The sequence below is a fragment of the Myiozetetes cayanensis genome, unplaced genomic scaffold (assembly GCF_022539395.1).
Source record: "Myiozetetes cayanensis isolate MyiCay16 unplaced genomic scaffold, myiCay2020 scf7, whole genome shotgun sequence".
NCBI lineage: Eukaryota > Metazoa > Chordata > Aves > Passeriformes > Tyrannidae > Myiozetetes > Myiozetetes cayanensis.
In genome coordinates, this window is record NW_026087964.1 from 21,176,672 (window position 1) to 21,198,498 (window position 21,827).

The window sequence follows — 21,827 nt, forward strand, 5'->3', positions numbered from 1 at the left end:
TGCTGACAATAACAAACAACTGCTTAATATCCTCATATATTAGATTGTTTAAATCCAGGTCTTACATGCAGTTCCACAAATAGGTCTTTATTTCACTATTGGGAATGTATCACAGCCCCAGTAACTTCTGTACAGAGGCAAGAGATTAGGAGATACTTTTCTCCTTGTATAGATGAATTAATTTGCTCTGTTCTTGATGGTCTCAAACCCTTAAAGAGCCAACGATAAGTTTGCCAAACTCTTTCCAGAAATTATCTAATGATAATTTCAAAACAAGAAAAAATAACACACTAAATGAAAATGTTTCTGTTCAGTTGAACTGAAACCTGAAAATGTTTGGTTAATGATTTTCCCAAAAAAAAAATATTGGGGAAACTGAAAAAGTTGCAAGAAGTAATACTGCTTCAAAATCCAAGTACTGAAATATTAATTTTTCTTCATTTATTCCATAGCTGGAACAATTAAGATTTCACACAAATTTAAGTATTGTTTCAGTCAAATAATATTTTTTGAGGAAAAAACCCTTGACCCATACAATAACCAAAATATATGCAATATTTTACCCATGTAATCGTTTTTCTCCAGTGGTGATCTGCCAAAGAGTGATGCTAGGCTATAGGCAAAAAGATCCTACAGAACTGGAGGGCTTCTACAGCAACAGGGCAGAGTCCTGAAAAGTGAAAAATCTTATTTTCTATGTCCAAAAGCTACAGGAGAATATGTCTTCTGTAATATTTGTTAAAAAAAAAAAAAAAGTCACGGCCTTTACATCTGCTGAGGAAACACTCTTCTTCTCAGTGTTGTCTTTGTGAGTCTTGCTCTGCAGAACTAGAGGCAGAGATGTATAGTGGTAACTATTTTTAGATCGCAAACTCTCATGGATTTTAAAAGGGCTTTTGCATATGGAAAGTAAAAAAAATGCAAAGCATTTCAGGAAAAGGATAAAATGATTCATATTATACAGCAGAAGGGAGGGGTTGGTGCTTTTATAGTCTGTTGAGAGGGTTGCTAGTGGGAGCCTCAGTGACCATGGGGACTAGACGGTGCACATCACCACTGCCCCACAGGGTCCCCTGCCAGCCCCATCGAGCAGCTCTGGCCCAGTTTCCCCCAAGGATGAGAAGGAAAACCACTATACAAAAAAAACTCCTGCTCCTTTGGTGGCTTGGTGGAGACAGTACGGCAGCCTTCATGCCCATCTAGCTGCCTCCTCAGTTGCTTCTCCACTGCACTCATCATCTTCCCTGGCCCTTGGGATGCCCAGCATGAGGTGGACAAATGCACAGGGAAGAAAGTCTGTGCTCTGTCATGACTTTGATAGATGTGGAGAAACACTCTGCAGGGAGGTTTATGGTTCCCTCCTGAGGCACACAACATCTTGATGGGCAAATCAAAAAAGGGTTCAGAGAATGAGCCCTTTGCTCCTATTTACATACAGAGAGTTGGGCATTTCAAGTAACAGAAAAATTTCTGCCAGCATTGTTGGTAGCAGAAGCTCACTGGAACAAAATCAGCACTACAGACAGAAATAATTAGACATTGCCTTTAGTTGGTTTTTGATTAACTTTGCTCAGTGGTGGCTGTGGGACTGCCTGAGGAGCTCAAGCCTTTGTCCTACCACATAGCAAAATCTGAGGCAGCTTCTGTGGCTCTTACTGCTTCTCCAAACACACAAATCACTTCAGATCTATTTGTATGTCACCCAGGCAGCAACAGATGCATTTGATGATGATTTTTTGTGGGCAGATGAAGTCCTATGTCCTTGCACATTTAATTTATCTTTGTCTGCTTCCTTTGATACACTGTTAACAAGGGGTTTCATTACTCCGGGGGCGTGTAAAATGACTATTATTATGCATGGTTATTGCTTTTAAAGGGAGATGAAGGTAACTATGATGACCCAGGTAAATACTGGCTGCTTAACCCAGCATTAATCCTAGCAAAATACAGGTGATCACTATGGGATTCAATTGAATAAGAACTCAAGAACATGAATATAATTAATGCCAGTCAAAATGGTCTTATGGAAAGTAGAACTTGTCAGACTAACCTGATTGTCATTCTTTGATGAGATTATAGATTCACTTGAAAAAGTTGGGTTGAACAATATACGACACCTAGGCTCCTTGAGGGCGTTTAACTTACTACCATGAGTTAGATGATTGCAAAAGGAGCAACACACATTATCAGTAGACTAGAACATACATAGATTAGGAACTTGCTACTGACAACTCAAGTATTTGTCATTGTGGGAATCATCATTAATAGATGTGTTTCTAGAAAGGTTCAACAGAGACGAACAACCTCATTACCATTCAACATTTCTAACCGGGACACAAAGTTAATTTAAAAAGAATTTAAAAAATCTGGATGATAGAGAAATGGAAGAATTGGCAAACAGTGGGCAAGCTGGGCAGCCAGAACAAACTGGAACACATAGTACATGAACACTGCCAAATACAAAGTAAGCATGTCTAGGAAGAAATGTGTGCAGAACGGGGAGCTCAGCAGCATGACCAATAGTCAACTGACCAGGGCAACCATGGGTAGGAGCAAAGAGACTATTCACTTTTGATCAGGCAGATAGGACTGTACTGTATGCATTTCCAGTGCCCAAATTTTAAAGAAATGATCAAAAGGGGAGAAGAGAACTGGAAAGAAGTATTCAACTCATCTGAGGAGTTTCAAGCAGCTCTGTTTGCTTTGTTTATCTAAAATGGAAATTAAGTCAGTTTTCAGTCTGTAAGTACCTTCAATCAGAAGAAGTACCAAGACTTACAGAGCACTTAATTTAGTGGAGCCAAGTATAAAAGTCAATGGCTAGAAGCTGATTTCAGGTAGTCAGATGGGGAATAAGGCACATATTTTCACCAGTGTAATTAAGCACTGGAACCAAGTGACAGAGTAAGAGGTAGAACTGCTGCTCACCAGTGTCTTCAACTCAGGACTGGAGGCCTTCTGACATACTACCTGAGGCAAATGTAAATTATGCTTTAGACAAAGTGAAAAAGATCACTGCATTCAGTACTGCATTCAGACTGAATGAAAGCTGTAGGTCACATTACAGATCCTAAATGATAATTTCTTGTCTTACACCCTGAAGCGAGGAGCAACAGGACTTGAAGTGCGCACAATTCCCTTTGTCATGCAGTGTTTCCAGATGATGCTGAAACCAGTGAGAGTGCATGAGTTACAGTAACTCCAGATTTTGGGAGGGGGGAGGGAATTACTCTAAATTTTGGGTTTTCTCTGCACTGAACAATGCTTCTTATGCAATTTGTCTGTACTCCTATGGACCAATACACAAAAGAAAAACACAATGTTATATAAATAATGCATAATACATCACTGATAGCTGGGGAGAAGAATTATGAAGACTGCTGCTTGCTTTTTGCTCAGATTTTTCAACTGCCCCTCCATATTGGGGCAGTAGTTGGTTACTGCCTTCTTTCTGCATAGTTAGCAGCTTTCAAGTATTTTCTCTCTTGCAGCCCATGCTATATATACATGTTTTTCTGCCATTTAGAGATTAGTTCAATTAATTTTGCATGGATCTACCCTAAGCACCTCAAATTCAGGTAGCAAAGGTGCAGCTCCCTAGCGTTTATACATATCAGAAGTGTGTTGTATGCTTCTTTTCTTTGCTAAATTCCAGTCTGCTTTTAGTATTACTATTTGAGGTGTATTTTTGTCTGTGTTGAAAGTTGAGAAGATATGGGTCCAAGATACTTTGCTCTTATCCAATACCACTTGTCAAGTATCTTGGCACATCTGAACAGTGAGAAGTCCTAGGTTTAAAGGGCAAGAGGAGCTTTTCACACAGGGAGTTCTATTAGATTGGGTGTTTCTGTCTTCTTTCTTTCTCTCTCCCAGTGGCTTGTAGCTAGTGCTGAACCAGAAAAGTTGTTGTAGAGCTTTTTTATTAGGTTTTATTTGAAGATGGATGAAAGGAGATGTATTAATCCTTCTCCCTAAATTAACAGCAATTTAAGAGATACTATTCAAGTTAAAAGGCAAATTTATTTCAGGTAAAAGTATGGATGTACCTTTGAATAGTTTCCTTAAGTAACTGAAAAAAAGAGGCCCAAAAGGGAATTAGGTTTATAAGCTGCAATGTTACTTAAAGAACAAGACAGATAATGAGTTATAAAAGCATATGTTTGAAATTACTGTGACAAATCACCTGATATGTGGAATCTGAGATTACAAGTACATCCCCTACCTGAACACAGCTCACTAGTCCATGACTCAAGATTCATAGGGATGAGAACCAGCAGACAATTTTCCACGGGGCACAGATACAGGAATTTCGGCTGGAGACAAATTCCAGTATTTGACTACTATGACTGCAACCTTAACAAATTACTAGAACTTGAAACAAACTATTACCCAAACCATTTTAATTACTGACTGGCAACATTACATGGCAAGGGATTATTTACCTGGAATGCTCTCCAACTTTCTACGAAGTTCCTCATTTTCTTGTTGCAATGAAATTACCTCCTGTTCTAGCTCTTGACACCGAGGGCAGTAACCTTCTTCTTCTTCCTCCTCTTCCTCCTCTGGAAGTGTAGAAGACGATGGATGACCATGAGATTCCGATGTTGCTGGAGATGTCCATCCACCTAAAGTGTGTACTGGAGAGGTTGAAAGTGGATCCACATCTGCCAGATGGCTAAAATCACTTATTGATGAGGTGTTCTGAGAAGGGAAGCTCCCAGAAAGCAAATAGTTCTGAAGGGAATCAGTAAAAACTCTCAGAAAGGCTGAGGTTTGTTGTTTCTTTTGCATATACTGCATCTCTATGTCTAAAATGTCTGACGTCTGACTATGGACCATTTTCCCAAGCTGACATTGCTCTTGTCTTTCACTATAATTTGGGTTTTCCTGCTTTATACAAGAAATCATGGACTGAGAGTGATTGTTGTCCAGTAGTTTTCCACCACAATTTAAGAGACTTAGAACCCGGCTGCATTGTTGGGCAAAGGCATCCAGAATCATTCGACTCTCTGCAACAAAAGAAAACATGAATCACAGAAACCTAATGCAAAAGGTTATGCCAGGCAGTAGCAGCTAGATGAATGTACACAACTGTTTACAGCAGCATGCATTTTATTTCTGAACACATTAAAATTATGGCTTCTGCTTTAATACTTCTGCAACACTGTGATTTAAAACAATACTGACTTTGTTTCTATTTTGAGAGTGCCCTTGTGCCCTTGCTGTTAATCAGAAATGCATTGTGATGATAGACACAGCTTACTGCCATCTTCTTTCAGAGGGATTAAGTCAGGAAAATGGGGAGGAAAATACAAATTCCATCCAATTTGCTATGAGTAAAATTTCAAGTAAGTACTTCTCTGAAAGGCCATTTTCAACTGCTAGAGAGTGTTTTCTATACATATTTGCAGGACTTTGCACCACATCTTCATCCTATACCCTGTTCCTCTCCAATAAAGCTTCCAAGCTTTGTTTTTATTGCTTTTCAGTTTTGTTGCAGTTGTTTGACATAGACACTTCATGCAACCCTCACTCAATTCTATGGACTTTGATTCTGTTCCTTTTGCTTTATGTTCTAGATATGTCCAAGAACAACCCAAAACCCCATATGATAAGCACAAAACTGTCTTCTTAAATAAAGCAAAGACATCAAACGTACAACATGAAGCTCCCCTGGTCAGAGGAGGAATTTTTTCTGTCCTACTGACCTCCTATGGTCAGGCCAGTGTCACACAGTGGAGAGCAGTGTGGAGTTCTTCAAGATGCTCTGGATACAATCAGGAAACTCCACATGGGGATGTGCAGCAGTTTCTGGAGACAGCAGCTCAGCTCTGGGAGTAGGATAAGGATGCCATGCTGTACCTGGTCAGCCTTACCTCTAATGACAAGAGGTGTCACACCTCAGGGAGCAATAGCAGCTACAAGCTAAACCTACAAAGGAGGATGATCCATTTCTGCAATGTTTATGTACAGTTCAAGCTGCTGTAATGCTTCTTGGACTCAGAAAGAAAATGACCAAGACATTTATGATATGACCTGTTAGGTTCCCCAATAAAAATAATGTCTTTAAATATATTTTTTTTGCTTATTCATAGCTGAGTTCCTCTAGGTGTCTAAACAGATGTAACTAACATTTTGCATACGAAAAAAAGATTGGTGGGTTAAAGTGCTGCCAATTTTGGAGAGCACTTCTCAGGCAGGCTTGACTTTTAGAAAGTGATAAATGCATTTACTTTTGAAACCTGCTACAGATGCATGATACTAAGCACCCCAGACCTTCATTTATCTTAACTTCATCAGTAGAGATGAAAACATAGCCTCATCACACTGATAACACATAAATAACAGAAACATTCAGAATTCAGGCCTTTAAAAGGTAGCACTTCTCACAGTACTTCTTCACAATCCAGAAGATACACTGTCTTGTGGAAAATCTACTTTACACTGAGGTAGTACAGCTGGCCTGAGGAATATTTGAAACAACACTAATTTGCATTTGCACCATCTTCCAGATCTCTGCAAAGAGGACAGGGCTGAAGCACCATACAAATGCTTTCAGCCTCGAACACAGTCAGAGGAGTCCTCTCTGGCACAAAACCCAAGGATGTGATCTCCTGAGGACTTAACTCTAAGAACAGTGATGTGAGGCGGACAGAGCAAGCCCAAGCCCAGCGCTGGGTCATGAGGCTGCCCAGGGCCAAGCAGGGATTGCCCAGTGGCACGTGAAGGACTGGAGTGGCCCTAAGGCCACTAAGCATCCTCACAATCAGCCTCCTGTGCTAAAGAGCCAGAACACATCCCTGTAAATGGGCTCAGATGAACTAAGGCAGATTTCCCCAACACACCTTTGGTGCAAAGCATTATGCAATGTCCTCTGTCCACACTAAAATCTCCAAGGAGCTGAAATGCACAGGCACTGCCACCCGTTTGTAAGTGGGCGCCAGTAAGGTGCCAGGTGCTCTGTAGCCTCCATACCTGCTGTCTCTCTCCCTCCCTTTTCTGCACTAACCTAAGGCCAGCTGTCTTTAACTCTTACAATGCAAATAACACAGTACAACAGATGTAATGTAAATTAAAAGAATGGAACCCCAGTGACATGGCAGCTTTCTAGCTGGGACCTGATAAACCAAAGGAAAATCAAGAAACTCAAGCATCACTAAAAATCTCAAGTTGTGCTTTCTTTGCTTTATTTCTTCCCACATTTCCCTTTAAAATTATTACAGGATGATATTGATTGGAACTTTGCAATCCTACTACAGAACAGTTTTTTCATTAATTTTAATCCTATAATCTGATTCCAGGCCTAAAGTCGTATTTCCTGTTTGTATTTTAATCGTTATTGTCCCTGTTCACAAAACAGTTACTCGTTCTTTGTATATCCTTGTTACAAGGGGACAAAATATAAATGAAACAATAGAAAAGGGATTAGATTAATATAAGAGATGTTATTCTACTATTATGATTTCTCCTCAAAAACAGCAAAAAGTAACCTGACACTCAAAATACTAGTTCTGAAGAATGCTGTAATACACACTGACATCAGTAAAGATGAAATTAATTATTAGTTTTGTTGTAAAAGGTAATGCATTAGGCACATTCCCTGTAATAATGGCTTAAAATGTAACTGAAATTTTACACAGAAATGACAGTATTGATTTAGTCTTCAGTTCAGTATCAGATCTGCTACAAAGACACAATAACAGCAATTACTGTTTTTTTTCTTAACTTTATCCCATACTCAAAGACATAAAAATGAGAGTCATGACAAAGCAGGGCTAGGTCACAAATGCTTTTTTTGTGGGTACCACTGGGCACTACCAGTGAGGGATGCTCTCAGCACATCTTCTGGAAACAGCTGGCTCTGTGCTGAAGTGGGTACCACTTTGAAGCGACCTCTACACCAGTTATAGTGCATGCACCCACAGTCTGAACAACCCTAAATGAGAATGATAACTACAGTTATTTTTGTGATGGAGGAAAAATAAAAACAAATGCTGCCCATTTAGCATATACTGTAGAAATTGGGATTTCAGCTTTTACAGACTGACTGTAATTAGAAATGCAAGCACTGTGCAACATCTAATCACTTAAGAAATCACAAAAAGTTGTTTTTATGTGATTACTACTGAATAAACACCAATATATGATTCTTAATTGATTTAATGTAATGGATGTATTTTCTATGAAAGTAGGATTCTATTGAAATCATTGCACTGGACTGAAACAGCATAAACAGTTTATTAAAGCCTTATTATGATATTCCTTTTCCTTATTATCATGCTCATCGACCACGTAATTCTAATGTCTCAGACCCCCCAGTCTTTAGTCTTACAGAACAGAACTTCTGTTGACTTTACCTAGACATTTGTCTGAACGTGGACCTGCTGGATTAGGCCCATAAAGCTCCAAGAGAGCAGAATTAAATTGCTAAAAGTATAAGTATCCGTAACTAGAGACTTGAGACTGCAAGTAACCAGAAGATACATACAGCAAATCAGGTATCAACTCCCAGATACAGCATTCAGCTTTACATCTTCTTCTCTTCGCATCTTTGATGCTGAACTATGGGAGTTTCTTAGCTATTCAACTGCCACACTGAAAACAGGGTTTAGTAAGAGCAAATTTCTGAAACTCAACCTGATGACTTACACTAATGCATCAGAAAAGATGTCTGGAAAAATTGGCAGGTATAACCTCAGCTTTTCCTACACCTAAGTGTTTTCAATACTTAGACCAGACAGCTTTATTAATAAGGCATTGTGTTTGGTCTCAATGGCTCTGGATTCAGGTTGTGGCTTTTCCACAGTTTCCTTGGTATCCTTGGGCAGCTGGTTTAAAAAGTCAATTTTGTAGCTACTGAGTGGGTCTGAATACCATACATTCTTCCCTGCAGGGAATGTATTCACTGGTATTTAATTTTCAGCTAGATTGTAAAGTCCAGGTTCCTTAGCAGTTTCAATCATCTCACTCTTCACCTTAAAGGATTCCAGCCCTCTCACCTGATTATTTGTATTTCTTGATTTGATTATAATCATATTTTTATTAATTGAGATCCTAGGGCAGCAGCCCTGTATCCCCTAAAAGTAGGCTTTATCCAAGCATAGAGACTTTATCATTATGTTTTTAGATATGACCACTGCTGTAAATATCTGCATTTGGGTCACAAAATTGAGACCATTTGACACCTCCCATGACTAAGTGATGCTTTCTTGAGCATTTTGCATGAGGACTCCTGAGACAGCCTGGCCCTTTCAGTACTAATCTGACAGATCTACTTCCAGATGAGGGCTCCCAGTTCCTCAGTTAAGGTCAAAACAATGATCTTCACCTTTGCTGTTCACTTAACAAACTGGTTTTCTGTCTTGGCAGGACAGAGCTTTATTAACTGGTCATGTTAAATATGCCAGGTTGCTGGCACTGGTAATACCTGTAAGACAGCTCTGCTCTTCCTTCTCTGCTTTCCATGAAAACCCACCTTAAATTTTAAGGCCCAGTGTAAGGTCTACATCATCAGGCTTTCCTAAGGAAGATGAGTTTCTCTGGTGGATTATGATACTGTTTAATGTACATGCTACCAAAGACAAAGATACACATTGTCTTCACAGCAGGAAAATAATCAGAATAGACTAATAAAGAATGAATGTTTCACGTAAGAAAATGGTGCTTTGAATGCATCCATATGTGTGGCTCACAGTAGCAGCAGCGGTCAGAGTAACCACTATTCACTAGAGGAGAGAGAAGGGTTGTGTTGCAGTGTAGCTCCACATTTCTCATAGCAAGATGACATTTCTCATGTGTGATTTTTCTCTAGATGATGGGATCTCAAGCTAGATTTTTCTTTACTGTGGCACTGGGTAGAGAACACCTGCTCTTCATCCTTTTCCTCTTCCTGCAATTCTGATGAAGCCTGGAAGTGAGGGTAGTCTCTTAGAGAGGGACTGAGGAAGAAACTAGTCATTCTTGGCAAGAGCTGTAACCATTAGGAAGAGCTGCAAAAATATGGAAGCATCTTTACTTGTGGCTGTGTTTGAGGTGCCTGTTCCTGAAAGCAAACTTGGAGCTCTGAATCTCACGGGGCCAGAAATGCCATGACTGAAGACTAAGAATCAACTGCATTAAGTGTTTAAGTCGCTGGCACAGTTAGGCATGCCAGTAATGGTGTTTTAGTAGCCATATTGCTCACTGTTGCCTGCACAGGTGAAGAGTATCAGCAAAAAGATCTCTGAAACTGAAGTGAAATGGGTGTTCCTACAAAACCATGACCTACAGCACTCCACTCCTTAATTCAAGTATTTACCTGCCAAGTGCTAGGGATAAGGTAATGGGAAAACTGTACAAGTTGTGCACGGTGACTGTCTTGTGGAGAACAGACATGGAACTGGACACCTGCTAAGAGAAGGACCTGTCCCTCCCTACAACACCCACAACCTGAGATGAACCTCTGGCTAAGGGGTGTTCTGGGCCTCTGCCTCTCGCTGTGCGGGAAACCCAGAGATGGTGGGCAAAGTGCAGAGAGACCATGCACGGAGCACATGCAAATGCTCCCACTCCTCAGGGGCAAAACCCCAGCTCTGCCTCCTGAGAGACAGCTTGAGCTATTAAATTGGCTCACGCATTTGTTAAGAGGATTTCAAGCCTCTGGTCAATGTGAGTACTTCACATACATACAGCTCTGGGTCCCAGCTAGCTCCCTGCTCAGCTTACCAACACTACATCTCCTCCAACACAAGGTGCATGGGATTACTTCATCACCAAGCAGGAAGGATAGGTGCATAGCTCAGGAAAGCACCCTTAGCTCTGGGATTACAATATCCAGGAGGTCTAAACCTTGCCTCTTGCTTTATAGAATCACAGAATGTTTTGAGTTGGAAGGGACCCTAAAGTTTATCAATTTCCAAACACCCTGCCATGGGTAGGGACACCTCCCACTAGACCAGGTTACTCAGAGTCCCATCCGACCTGGCCATGAACACTGCCAGGGATGGGGCATCCACAATTCGGGCAACCTGTTCCAGTACCTCACCACCCTCACAGTAAAGAGTTTCTTCCCATATACCTAATCTAAATTTCCCCTTTGAGCCCATTACTCCTTGCCCTATCCCTACAGTTCTTCTTCAAGAGTCCCTCTCTGGCTTCCTTGTGGGCCCTCTTCAAATACCAGAAGGCTACTGTAAGGTCTCCACGCAGGCTTCTCTTCTCCAGGCTTTCTCAGCCTGTCTTCATAGGGGAGGTGCTCTAGTCACCTTACCAACTTCGTGGGCCATCTCCGGTAACAACTATGAGTCTCTGGTAACAACTTGTACAAAATCCCACTTTCGCACACTGTAACAAGATTTTTGGTTTGTTTTCTCCTGCTCTGTTTCTCTTGGTACTTAAGTCTGAACAAAGGGTATGTTGGGACCCATTTAGGAACCTAAAGTAAAAGTAAAGCCTGAACGTGCAGATGAAGGGGGAGGGACTTCAAAGAACTTCAGTGCACAAATGGCAGTTCCTCAACTATCTCTTTCTTTAGCACAGGACTGAATCACTGATGAACTCTGCAGCCCGCTCCAGTGCCTGGTTAGTACAACGTACACAGGCAGGAGAGAGTCCAAACTTCTGCTCATCAAAGCCCAGAGGGCTTTACTGTGAATATGGCGTTGTATATCATCTACCAGACAGCTGAATCTTTTCCATGGCGTAATCTGCTTCTGTAAAGAAATGTAGGTGTCACATCTATCATCAGTGTTTTGACTGTGAGCCACACAGAATACCTAACTACCACCATTTGGGCATTTCAAATAAGAAGTAGTTTCATGAAAAAAGATGACCTTCTGCCACAGATCACGCAACTATGTGTCAGAGACGTGAATTTTCAGGCTAATCTATTCAAGTATTAAACTTTTTTGGTAAAGTACTTGAATTATTAGTAACAAGACATGATAAATTCCTCAAGTACACGTCTGCTTCTAAGTGAAAACAGGCATTAAAACATAGCCATATATCCTATTAACTAGCGTATCTCCCTGTTTAGTAAGGAAATGTCATCACATTTGTTACAAAGGCAAACAGCAACATACCAAAACAGGATCCAATTTTTCTAAATAAATAAATCAATGATGTGTCAAAAATTAACAGATGAGTTAATATACCCAATGTTATCAAAACCAGATGGTGCTTCATAATATTCATCCTGTTCAGTCAAACCCTGAATATATTCTGGACCATCAGTATATAAAATAGGATGCTGCTATTTGTGATGGCAAACAAAAGCAATCATGCCTGCCAAGCACATACTATAACAGGCAGCATTTCAGCTCTGCTAGACAGAAAGTAATTAGAATGCTTTTAATGTCCAAAAGAATGATGCTGATAGGCTGCCACAGATGTGTAGATTTATGAATATTTATATGGTGGTTTATAGCTGACACTTTTATCAGTTGAAGAAGATAAAATATCTGCCTGACTCAAAAGCTTGACAGTCAGGTTAATAAAATCTCATTAAAGAGAATGACCTATGCAATTATATAGGATTTATTGTAATTCATTTTTGATTGTACTCTGCTTAAAGATGCAATTTCCCATTTCCTGATGCCAAATTTAGGTTGCATATCAAGATCTACGTGGTTTTTAACTCCAAGCCATCACTAGAAGAAAGCTACACGTTCAGCATCTCGGTATCTTATACCTTTGAAGAAAAAAAAATAAAAATAATTTGATCTCCTGTTCCTCGCTGCATCTTACGAAAACGGTGCAGGCAAGCAGCCGATCTATTTTCTTTCTGTTAAAATCACCACCTCTCCGTCAGCAGCCTCTCCATTACCAGCAGCTCCTTGGGCAGCCGGCCCCAGCCCGCCGCCCTCCCCGGCGGAGCGGCCGGCCCGGGGCTCCCCCGCCTGCCCGCCCCGCCGGCAGCGGTGACAGCACCGCTCCCTCCCGCCGGTGGGCACGGCCGCCCCGCCAAGTCCTCACCGCGACCCTTCCCCGCCCGCCCCGGGAACTTCAGCCGATGCCCGACGGACGGGTGCACCCAGCCGCCCGTCCCGTCCCCCCCGCATCCAGCCCCGGGGCGCCCGGCGCCGCCAGCCCCGAGTCGAGGGACCCAGAGAGGGTCAGCCCTCCGCCAGCCGCCCGGAGAGGGGTGTGCGCGTCGGGGAGGGGGGAGCCCGCAGCCCCCATCCCGCTCCCGCCTGCTGCAAAGTGCCCCGCGAAGTTGCGCGGCGGAGGAGAGGAGTTGCGGGTACCTGCGCTCAGCTCCGCGCCGCCGCCCCCCGCCGCCGCCGGGCAGGGGCCGTAGCGGCCCGAGGAGCTCGGGGCCGGCGGCGGCGGGCGGGTGGCCCTGGGCAGCGCCGGGGGCGGCGGCGGGGCGGGCGGGCCCGTTGGGGAAGGGGCCGTGCGGCGCGTAGGGCAGCGGCTCGGCGGCGTGCGGGAAGGGCTGCCCCGCTCCGCGCCCGCGGGGCACCTCCACCATGGTGGGTCTCTCATAGCGCTTGGCCAGCGCCGCCCGCTTCCCGGGGAAGGTCTTCAGGACGCTGTAGGGGCCCCGCTGCTTGTAGATTTTGGGGGTGCTGGGCCCCTCCTCCGCCGGCTGCATCTCCTCCTCCATCCTCCGCCGCCTCCCCCGGCGCGGCGCGGCCCCGCTCCGGGGCTGTGTCTGCCGCCGCCGCGGCTCGTCTCTGTGGCACGGCGGAGCCCCGGCGCGGCGGGGCGCCGGCCTGATTGACAGGCGGCCGCGCCAATGCCTGGAGGGAGACGGGCAGCGACCGCCAAGTGTTTAGGGTAATCTCTGCTAATAGCAGCGGGGTGGGAGGCGGGCGCTGGCGAGGCCGCCACCGCCCCCGGCCGCCCTCCGCGGGGCAGGTGAGCCGCGGAGCTTGGGGTGAGCGGCTGCGGAGCTCTCCCGGCTCCTCTCGGCACCGCCGGCACGGCCCGGCCCGGCCCGGCCGCGGAGAACGGCCCCGCCCCGTCGAGCGCCGGCCGCTGCAAAAACTTTGTGTCCCCTTGGCCGGGCGCGGAGCCCCGCTGCCCGCCCGGCCATCCCTCCCTTCTTCCCTCCCTCCCTTCCTCTGCCCGCACGGAGCGAGCCGCGGGCCCGCCTCCCCAGTTATTAGGGGTGAAATAAATAATGCCATAAATAAAAGTATTTCGGAGTCCAGGACCTGTCAGAGTTGATTAGGGCACAGAGGACATTTTCTTTCTCATTATGCAGAAGCATTTCATGGCGAAATAAAAGAGGTTTTGCTGTAACTCATGCATGTCAGATTTCCAGGAATCCGGGAGATTAATCACATTTAACATTATTTGCAACGCCCAGTTCACCGTCCCCCTCCCCGCTTTTTGGAAACTGCTTAAATGGGGCGGACGCGTGGGGCGCAGGCTGGTCCTTCTCCCTCTGTGCCTGCTCCCCCTCCCCTGCCGCCTGCCCGGGTCCTTTCAGGGACAGTTAAGAAATAATGAAACGCTGGTGAAAGACAGGAGGAGAATGAGATGCCATCGAGAGACGTTTCTGAGAAATGGTGGAGATCTGGGTGAGATGGGAGACAGCTGAAACCAAATGATATGTTGAAGAAAAATAAATGATAACAAACCGCTTGCTTGCTCTCCCTATTCTTTTCTGCGAGGCAATTTTATATTTTGCATTAACATTTCCCTTCTTCTGTCCCACTTCTCGCCTCCTTTTGTTGCTATAATTTATCAGGATTACAATAAACCCTTTGGCTTGTGGAAGTAAAATTACAGAACACCTTAGCTGTATTTAAGTGGCGGGTGGGAAATTGTTCCTCTGTCATGACATGGAGTTTCGGCTACTTATTGTGGTCATCACTCTCCTATTTCAGCTTTATTTATTTAGTCAGAGTCTGGCTTGCTGGAAATGAAAAGCGAACCTTCTTTACTGACGTAATTAACTCCTGCAGTCTTCAGCCCATCTAATGCAGAAGACTGGAGCTAAGTTCTACAAACCAGGCTTTTCTTTCATGCAGGGCATACCAGGAGCTGGGCTGTTTCTGATTTTGATTTTTTTGACAAGTAGAATAAATTGATTCCTTGTAGAAGCCAAAAGCATCTAAGTAAAGGCTAGTGTAATAGAAATCGCTATTTTGCCTAAGCAAAATCAATCATAAGTCTTTTGTTTTCAGACTATCTCTGATCACTTGTGCTTTAAAAACATATTGTACTGTAATGCAAAAGAGAGACTGGAAATACGTGTGAGATAAAGTCTGCTTCCACTCAGAAACAAAATCTGTCCTCCACCTTTTCTCATCTGACTGGCCTCTGTTACAGCTGTGGCCGGCAGCTCTCGGCGGTCAATACTAAAATTGTTAAAGTTAATATTAAGCTCTCAATAGTTAGATTCAAATAAACAGCCAAAAATTACCTGCTCAGGTGTCAACTACGTTTCTAGGAGCTCAGTACTCTTTGGTGTTGATGCCTACCCTTCAGCTCCCGGTGGGAGGAAACAGCCCTTGGCTAACATGAACCTTGTTACAAACACAGAAAACAAGGGTGGCAGATCATGTTCTCCAAGCTACCTTCTTTACCAGGGTCCCTGCAGCTCATCAGGCAGATGCTGGGTCTCTGGACATGAAGAGAGAAGAATGTTTAGCCACCAAAATGAGACAGGGACCTCATATGTGAGGAAAATGGAATATGCACTGGATTTCTTTATGCTGAGGTTTTTGACAGTGCCGATCACCACCAAAATACCCCTTTGTTTGTTTTTATGAAGGCTCAGTTTTTCCTCTACTTTGCTGTCAGTGATTCTTTTAGGTATGTTGACCTAAAAAATGTGTTGCTGTGTTCCCCTTTCCTTCTATGACTTCCCCTGAGTTTCATACAAGGTGCTGTGGCCAAAAGGCTGTGTGTCGTGCCTAACCTGAGGGTCTCCTGCAGCTCAGTCCTGTAGAACAAAAGTGCATAACCCCGGTGGTACCACCTTTTCCTTTGTGGGATGCCCTTTTTTAGGGAAACACCATTTTCCTCATAAGCTCTGTAGGTATGCAGTCACTCTTGGAGGAGGACTCTGTGCCTTTGCAGCTGAGGAGTGTGGCCCTAGACTGGCAAAGAGGTAGGTTGGGTGAAGCGATAGTCTCAAAGTAGGGGGAGATGCCGCTGTGCCCGCTGTGAGTAGTTGTGGGCTGCCCCTTTTCCATCGCTGCTCCCTGCAGCACAGCCTACAGCTCCCCAGTGGTCTTCAGACTAACAGCATTGTAGTCACAAAATTAATCTTAACCAAACATTTGTCTCTGAATTACAGCTCCAGTTTGATTGGACACTGGATGAAAACAGTTAACACATAGCCTTTGCTGTGATCAACTAAAAAAAAAAAAAAAAAAAAAAAAAGCCCTAGCTGATATCAGGAGCTCATTTTCAGAAAGCCAAACACCTTCATTTCCCTTAGACTGTGCCACCACTTGGGATGTGACCCTGAAACGAAGGTTGTGTCTTTCCCTACCTGTTTACAGATGCAAGTTTCCACTGTTTTACTGATGATAAGGGCTGGAGATGTGTAACAGGATTATTGTGGAGCACTCAGAGTGGAAAAATGATAGGAAGTAACTAACCCTTGGAAAAAAATCTAATCAAAACAAAGGGCGCAATGAAAAATAAGAAACCCAACATTGCTGCAGTGTATACTTCTCTGCTCCTAGAAACCACTAAGAGAATATTTGTCAGTATATAGAAAAATACCCAATCTAGACACAGACTATCAATCATTGAACATGCCTGTGTTGAAGGTACCGTGAGGTACTCAAAGAATAAAAGTGTGATTCATCTCTATCTTCCGAGCTGGGGCTAAATCTTGCTCCACTTATTCATGGGAGCAGTGCTCCTGTGATAACTAAAGCATGCAGGATTTGGCCATGAACTGCCAATATTGCTCTGCACGTTTGGAGTGCATGATGAGAGCTAAGATTGGCAACTCTCCTCTGTAATCTAAACCACTCTGCAAGCAGGCTAGCCATAATTTGCTGCCCTAAACATTTAACCTCAGCTAGTTAATTTAAGCTTAGCTCAGTTGCTCATGTTTATGGATAGAGAAACAAAAGGGAAAGCATCAAAAGGAAAAGATGACTGTGGAATTCAATATTTCAGCAGCTGTTGATAGGTAAATGTTATTGAAGTGTGGCATTCAAAACCAAAGGCCTGCATTTATGATAATGAGCCTAACAAGGAAATGAGATTGACACAGCAATTCTCTGTTTTTGTTGTCCCCTGAGGTTAGAGATTATGCAGCTCATGGTGCTGTTTTTAGCCTCTTTGGTGATTCCAACTGTGAGACACAATGCTATGCATATTTGTCTAGGTTGCACTTTAATCAGGTGACTCAGGATCTTTTTGAGAGAGAACATGAACTGCTGGTCTCACTTAAACCTTAATCCACATCCTATGTCAGAGATTCAGCAGCCAAGTAATGCAGCTTTTAGCCCCTTCTTTTCCCTTATGCTTACTCAGTGCTCTGAGAAAATGCTTTGAAATAATTGAAATGTATCTATCATAGTTACACTGTATTTTGAAAATTACTGGAATGTTTCTCAGTGACATTAATTGGTTTTAAAATATTTTTGTCTTTCTAATTAGTGCAAGATTGATGAGCAGTGGAAAGGGCATTTATACACAGGCAGACACATATTTCCATGCTACATTTGTGTCTTAATAAAATGGTTGCTAACTGGATTCTTATGCTGAATAAACACTGGAAAGAAAGAAAATATCCTATATCTTTAGAAGGAGGAAATATCCTCTGTTTTAAATGGGATCACAATGTATTAACAGAAAAAAAAAAGGGTCTCCCTGAGGGATGGAAAATGGATAAATGAATTATTTAAGTATAGTTAAAGGATACACAGGAAAAAGTAATGGCTTTGATATTCAATGTAGGGAAAATTATTAATATTTTAAGGAATCAATTGTGGACACATGGAAAAGCTCATTTTAATTAAAGATAGCTTACATAAAACAGTTTCAAGAAGGGAGAAACAGTACAGGGCACTTGTTGCTAAGAATTTTTTAGGAATACATCATGGATAAAATATATGGCATGACATAGTCTGAATTCCCATCTGCTCTAAAAAATCTTCATTGTCTATGCTGTACTCTTTCGGAATAGCCTCTCCTCTCTGGAATATTAGCTCTTGCCCTTGCCCAAGCTTAGTGCTCTCATCTTGGCCATCACCATGTAATGTAGAGATGCTCTCTAATGCACAGTTGCTCTTTGCAATGTCAAGTCCTCCTTTTGCAGTTCTTGGCACCTTGAAAGGTCTGTTGGCTTTGTGCTGAAAGGGAGAGCTGGTGCTCCACAGACTGGGACCCAGGTTCTTTACTGTGTGCAGTTTTGGTCACCGCACTATAAGAAAGACATTAAGCTATTAGAGAGTGTCCGAATGAAGGTAATGAAGAAGGTGAAGGACCTTGAGAGGAAGCTGTATGAGGAGCAGCTGAGGTCACTTGGTCTGTTCATCCTGGAGAAGAGGAGACTAATGGGAGACCTCACTGCAGTTTACAAATTTCTTGTGAGGGGAAGAGGAGGGGCAGGCACTGATCTCTTCTCTGTGGTGACCAGAGACAGGACCCAAGGGAATGGCCTGAAGTTGTGTCAGGGGAGGTTGAGGTTGGATATTAGAAAAAGGTTCTTCACCCAAAGGTTCGTTGGGTGCTGGAACAGGCTCCCCCAGAGAAGTGGTGACAGTACCAAGCCTGCCAGAGTTCAAGAGGTGTTTGGGTTGTACTTTCAGACACACATTGTGACTCTTGGGGGTGGTCCTGAGCAGGGCTAGGATTTGGACTGGATGATTCTTATGGATCCCTTCCAACTCAGCATACTCTGTGATTCTGTGATTCTTGGCCAAACCTCTGTGGCTTTTGTTGATCCTTCTAGTTTCTGCCTTTTATATGTGTTCCAATCTCTGTTGTCCAGGCTTGCAAAAAGGTTGTCCTTGAAGGTCAGAAGTCACACTGAGCTAGAACTCAATTAGAGTAGAAATCAATGACTTCCCCAAGTTGAGATGTTGCTGATATTTTGCATTGAAGTGTTATGTTCAGGCCCAGCACCCACACCGCTTGGAGGCCATTCAAAAATACTGTCGGATTTTGTCAAGCAAGCTGGGCACATCAGTTGCAACGAAACACAGATGGGATGGACAGAGGAAAACAACTGGAAGCAGGATCTTCCTTAAACTCATCTAGATGGGGAACCTAACTGCTGTTCAAGCACAACAGGATATACATGATCAGCTTTGTAGTGTCTACCAAGCAGAGAGTCAACTAGGCTTAATCTGATGAAAAACACGGGCCTGACAGATGCCTGGAGATACCAACAGTGATGGAGGTATGGGAATGACGCCTGATTATTTGCTTAAGAAAGGCTTCAGCCCAGATTAGATGCCTTTCCCAGATTTAAAGAGGGCCTATTAGGAACTGAAGGTATAAACTCTTCCCTATGTTTCCCTTTATCACTATCCCATTCTCAGGCAGCCCCTAAAACTTACATGAAATCATGACAACTCATTCTTAAATGCAGAGTTCAACTACTTCACAGAGCTGAAATGAAGGACTTTCTCTACATTAGTAATCGTGTAGAAGTACCACAATTAATCCTCTGCAAAACCCCAAAGAGCTGTCCTTGGAGGCAGAATCCATATGCAGCCCATAAAAGAGGAAAGTGATGGGCAAAACCTGGAGTCTCCTGAGACTGCAATTGCGCACTGACTGATGCAGCACAGAATGGCTCAGTTGTAAGAGGTGCTTTGAAACACAAACTCAATTTAATTCCACATTCATAGAAATGGAAAAAAAATAAGACAACAGCATGTAAAGGCAAAATTGCATGGGAGTAGGGCCAGGAGACTGTTGAAGTTTCAAGTGAGAAGAAATTCCATCACCCTGCAAGTCTTTATGCCTGGGAGTGTGTCCACCACAAGCTGCATCTGCTTAGGGGAAAAAAAAAGAAAAGGTGAAACCATGTTTGCTCAATGGTAAATGTAGAGATGCTGTGTTGGCAGAGGCTGGAATTCACCTGATGCACGACCTGCCTCTGTCTCTCTGCACATGGATGAGTTGCACCCAAAAGACATCAAGAGGTGATCTCAGAACAGCACTTAAATAAGTAACATTCCATAAAAATGTATGCTTTTACTTGTTTAAATGAAAAGGATCTGGAAAAAAATGTAATATGTAGTTGTCTCAGATACTATGATAATATGCTGAGCACCTATCAGCTTTCTGTTTGTGGTTACTCTATCATGAGAATCTCTTTATATCCTGACCATTTTTCAACTTCTTCATTATTATATTCTTGTTTCTTTGCTATGTGACAGTGAGTTTGTGACTTACAACAGAGAGAGACTTGGCCATTGATATCAACAAAGAGTTGAGGTCAACTTGAGCTCATGCTCTTTCTCTAAATCTTATTTTGTAATTGAGGAAATCGTATGTCATCTACCATCCTTGGAAATATCTACTGGGTTTGATGCTTGTTCTGCTACCCTTAGGTAGGATAAAGGAGATCAGAATTTAGATAATTTACATTATTTTAATTAGAACTAACATTTAAAAATTTGTGAAAATCTTCCCAGCTGGTAGAAGAGTGGCTCTTCAAGGAAGCAAGGAAGACAGCATTTCTTGCTGTCCCTCCATGAACAAGCATTTCACTTATATAGGACTTAGGTTATTAAGAAAAAAAAGCTTATGGGATTTTTTTTAATGTCTCTGTACTTTTTCAACCCCTTTATTTTCCAATACTATGGTTATTGTAATTTTCTTTTTCTGGAATAAACATCCTTTCTGATCATCTCTATTAATGATGGATGAGACCAAGATTTCCAAGGAAATTGTTGTTTTGTAGCCATATATATGTATGAAAGCAATATGCTGTGGCTTCTGGAAAACTCAAGTACCAAGAAAGACGTCTGTCCAGGTTTGAAAGAAAATGCATTACTCTAGTAGCTCTGGCCAAAGCATGAGGAAAAACATAGCCTTTCTTTCTTTACACTGCCTTGCAGACAGACACATATGCATCCAGAAAACTTGAAAACTAAACATTGAAACAGACACTTATACAATTAAGATTTTACATGTTCACTTACATAGGCATCTGATTAAAAATGCAAATGAAGCTGGCTTCGATGAGATACTGACCTGAGATCAAACTTTCTGAAGACAGGCTGTTTCCACTATCCTCAGAAGAAAGAATAAAGAGTTGAGAGTTTTTATTCACCTGGATGAAACAAACAAACAAAAAAATGTGTAAGAACTATTTATAAATATGTATGAATAAATACTTAATTATATATGTGCTGAACAGTTTAACTGTTGTTCAGCAAATACATAATTTGTTAATTTTGCCTGCCTACTGAATAATTTATTCATCAGATCAGCTTTTTTAATATTCACTGGATGATCGGCTGATCAAATCCTGTTAGCTGAATATGTTATTTGATTTTTTTTTTGCCCTTTTCAAAAATCACTTAGTCTATTGGAAGAACATTGCTGTGATTTATTAGTAGTATATTCTATCCAGTCCATGGTGACATTCTTCAGGAGTAACCTCCAAAGACAGTAGAATTCTTATTCCTGTCATATGATATTAACTTTTTGTAATCCTAACACATATTAGATGTCTTTGACCAGGGAGATAAAACCTGATGTCCAACAGCACCCTTTTGTGTCACAAATACATGACAATACATATATGGTGTATTTTATTTTTCATTTGATGACTGAGGATTGAATTATTTAGATTATCTACATCAATCAATCCTATATTCTGGTTCATCCAATGTCTCCCCAGCAGTGTGTTCAGTAATATGTCTCTGCAAAGGATTTCTTCTAACCTCTGAATCTGCTATGTA

General features: G+C 42.5%; 1 protein-coding gene across 1 annotated transcript in view; it reads right to left on the reverse strand.

The window, feature by feature from the left end:
• Positions 1–13,585, reverse strand: part of BEND4 (BEN domain containing 4) — a 33,276-nt gene extending 19,691 nt beyond the window's left edge. Inside the window, 3 exon segments of the mRNA XM_050338546.1 lie at positions 4,443–5,009; positions 13,224–13,291; positions 13,293–13,585. Of these exon segments, the coding sequence (XP_050194503.1) occupies positions 4,443–5,009; positions 13,224–13,291; positions 13,293–13,585 (928 nt within the window).
• Positions 13,586–21,827: the final 8,242 nt, after the last annotated feature.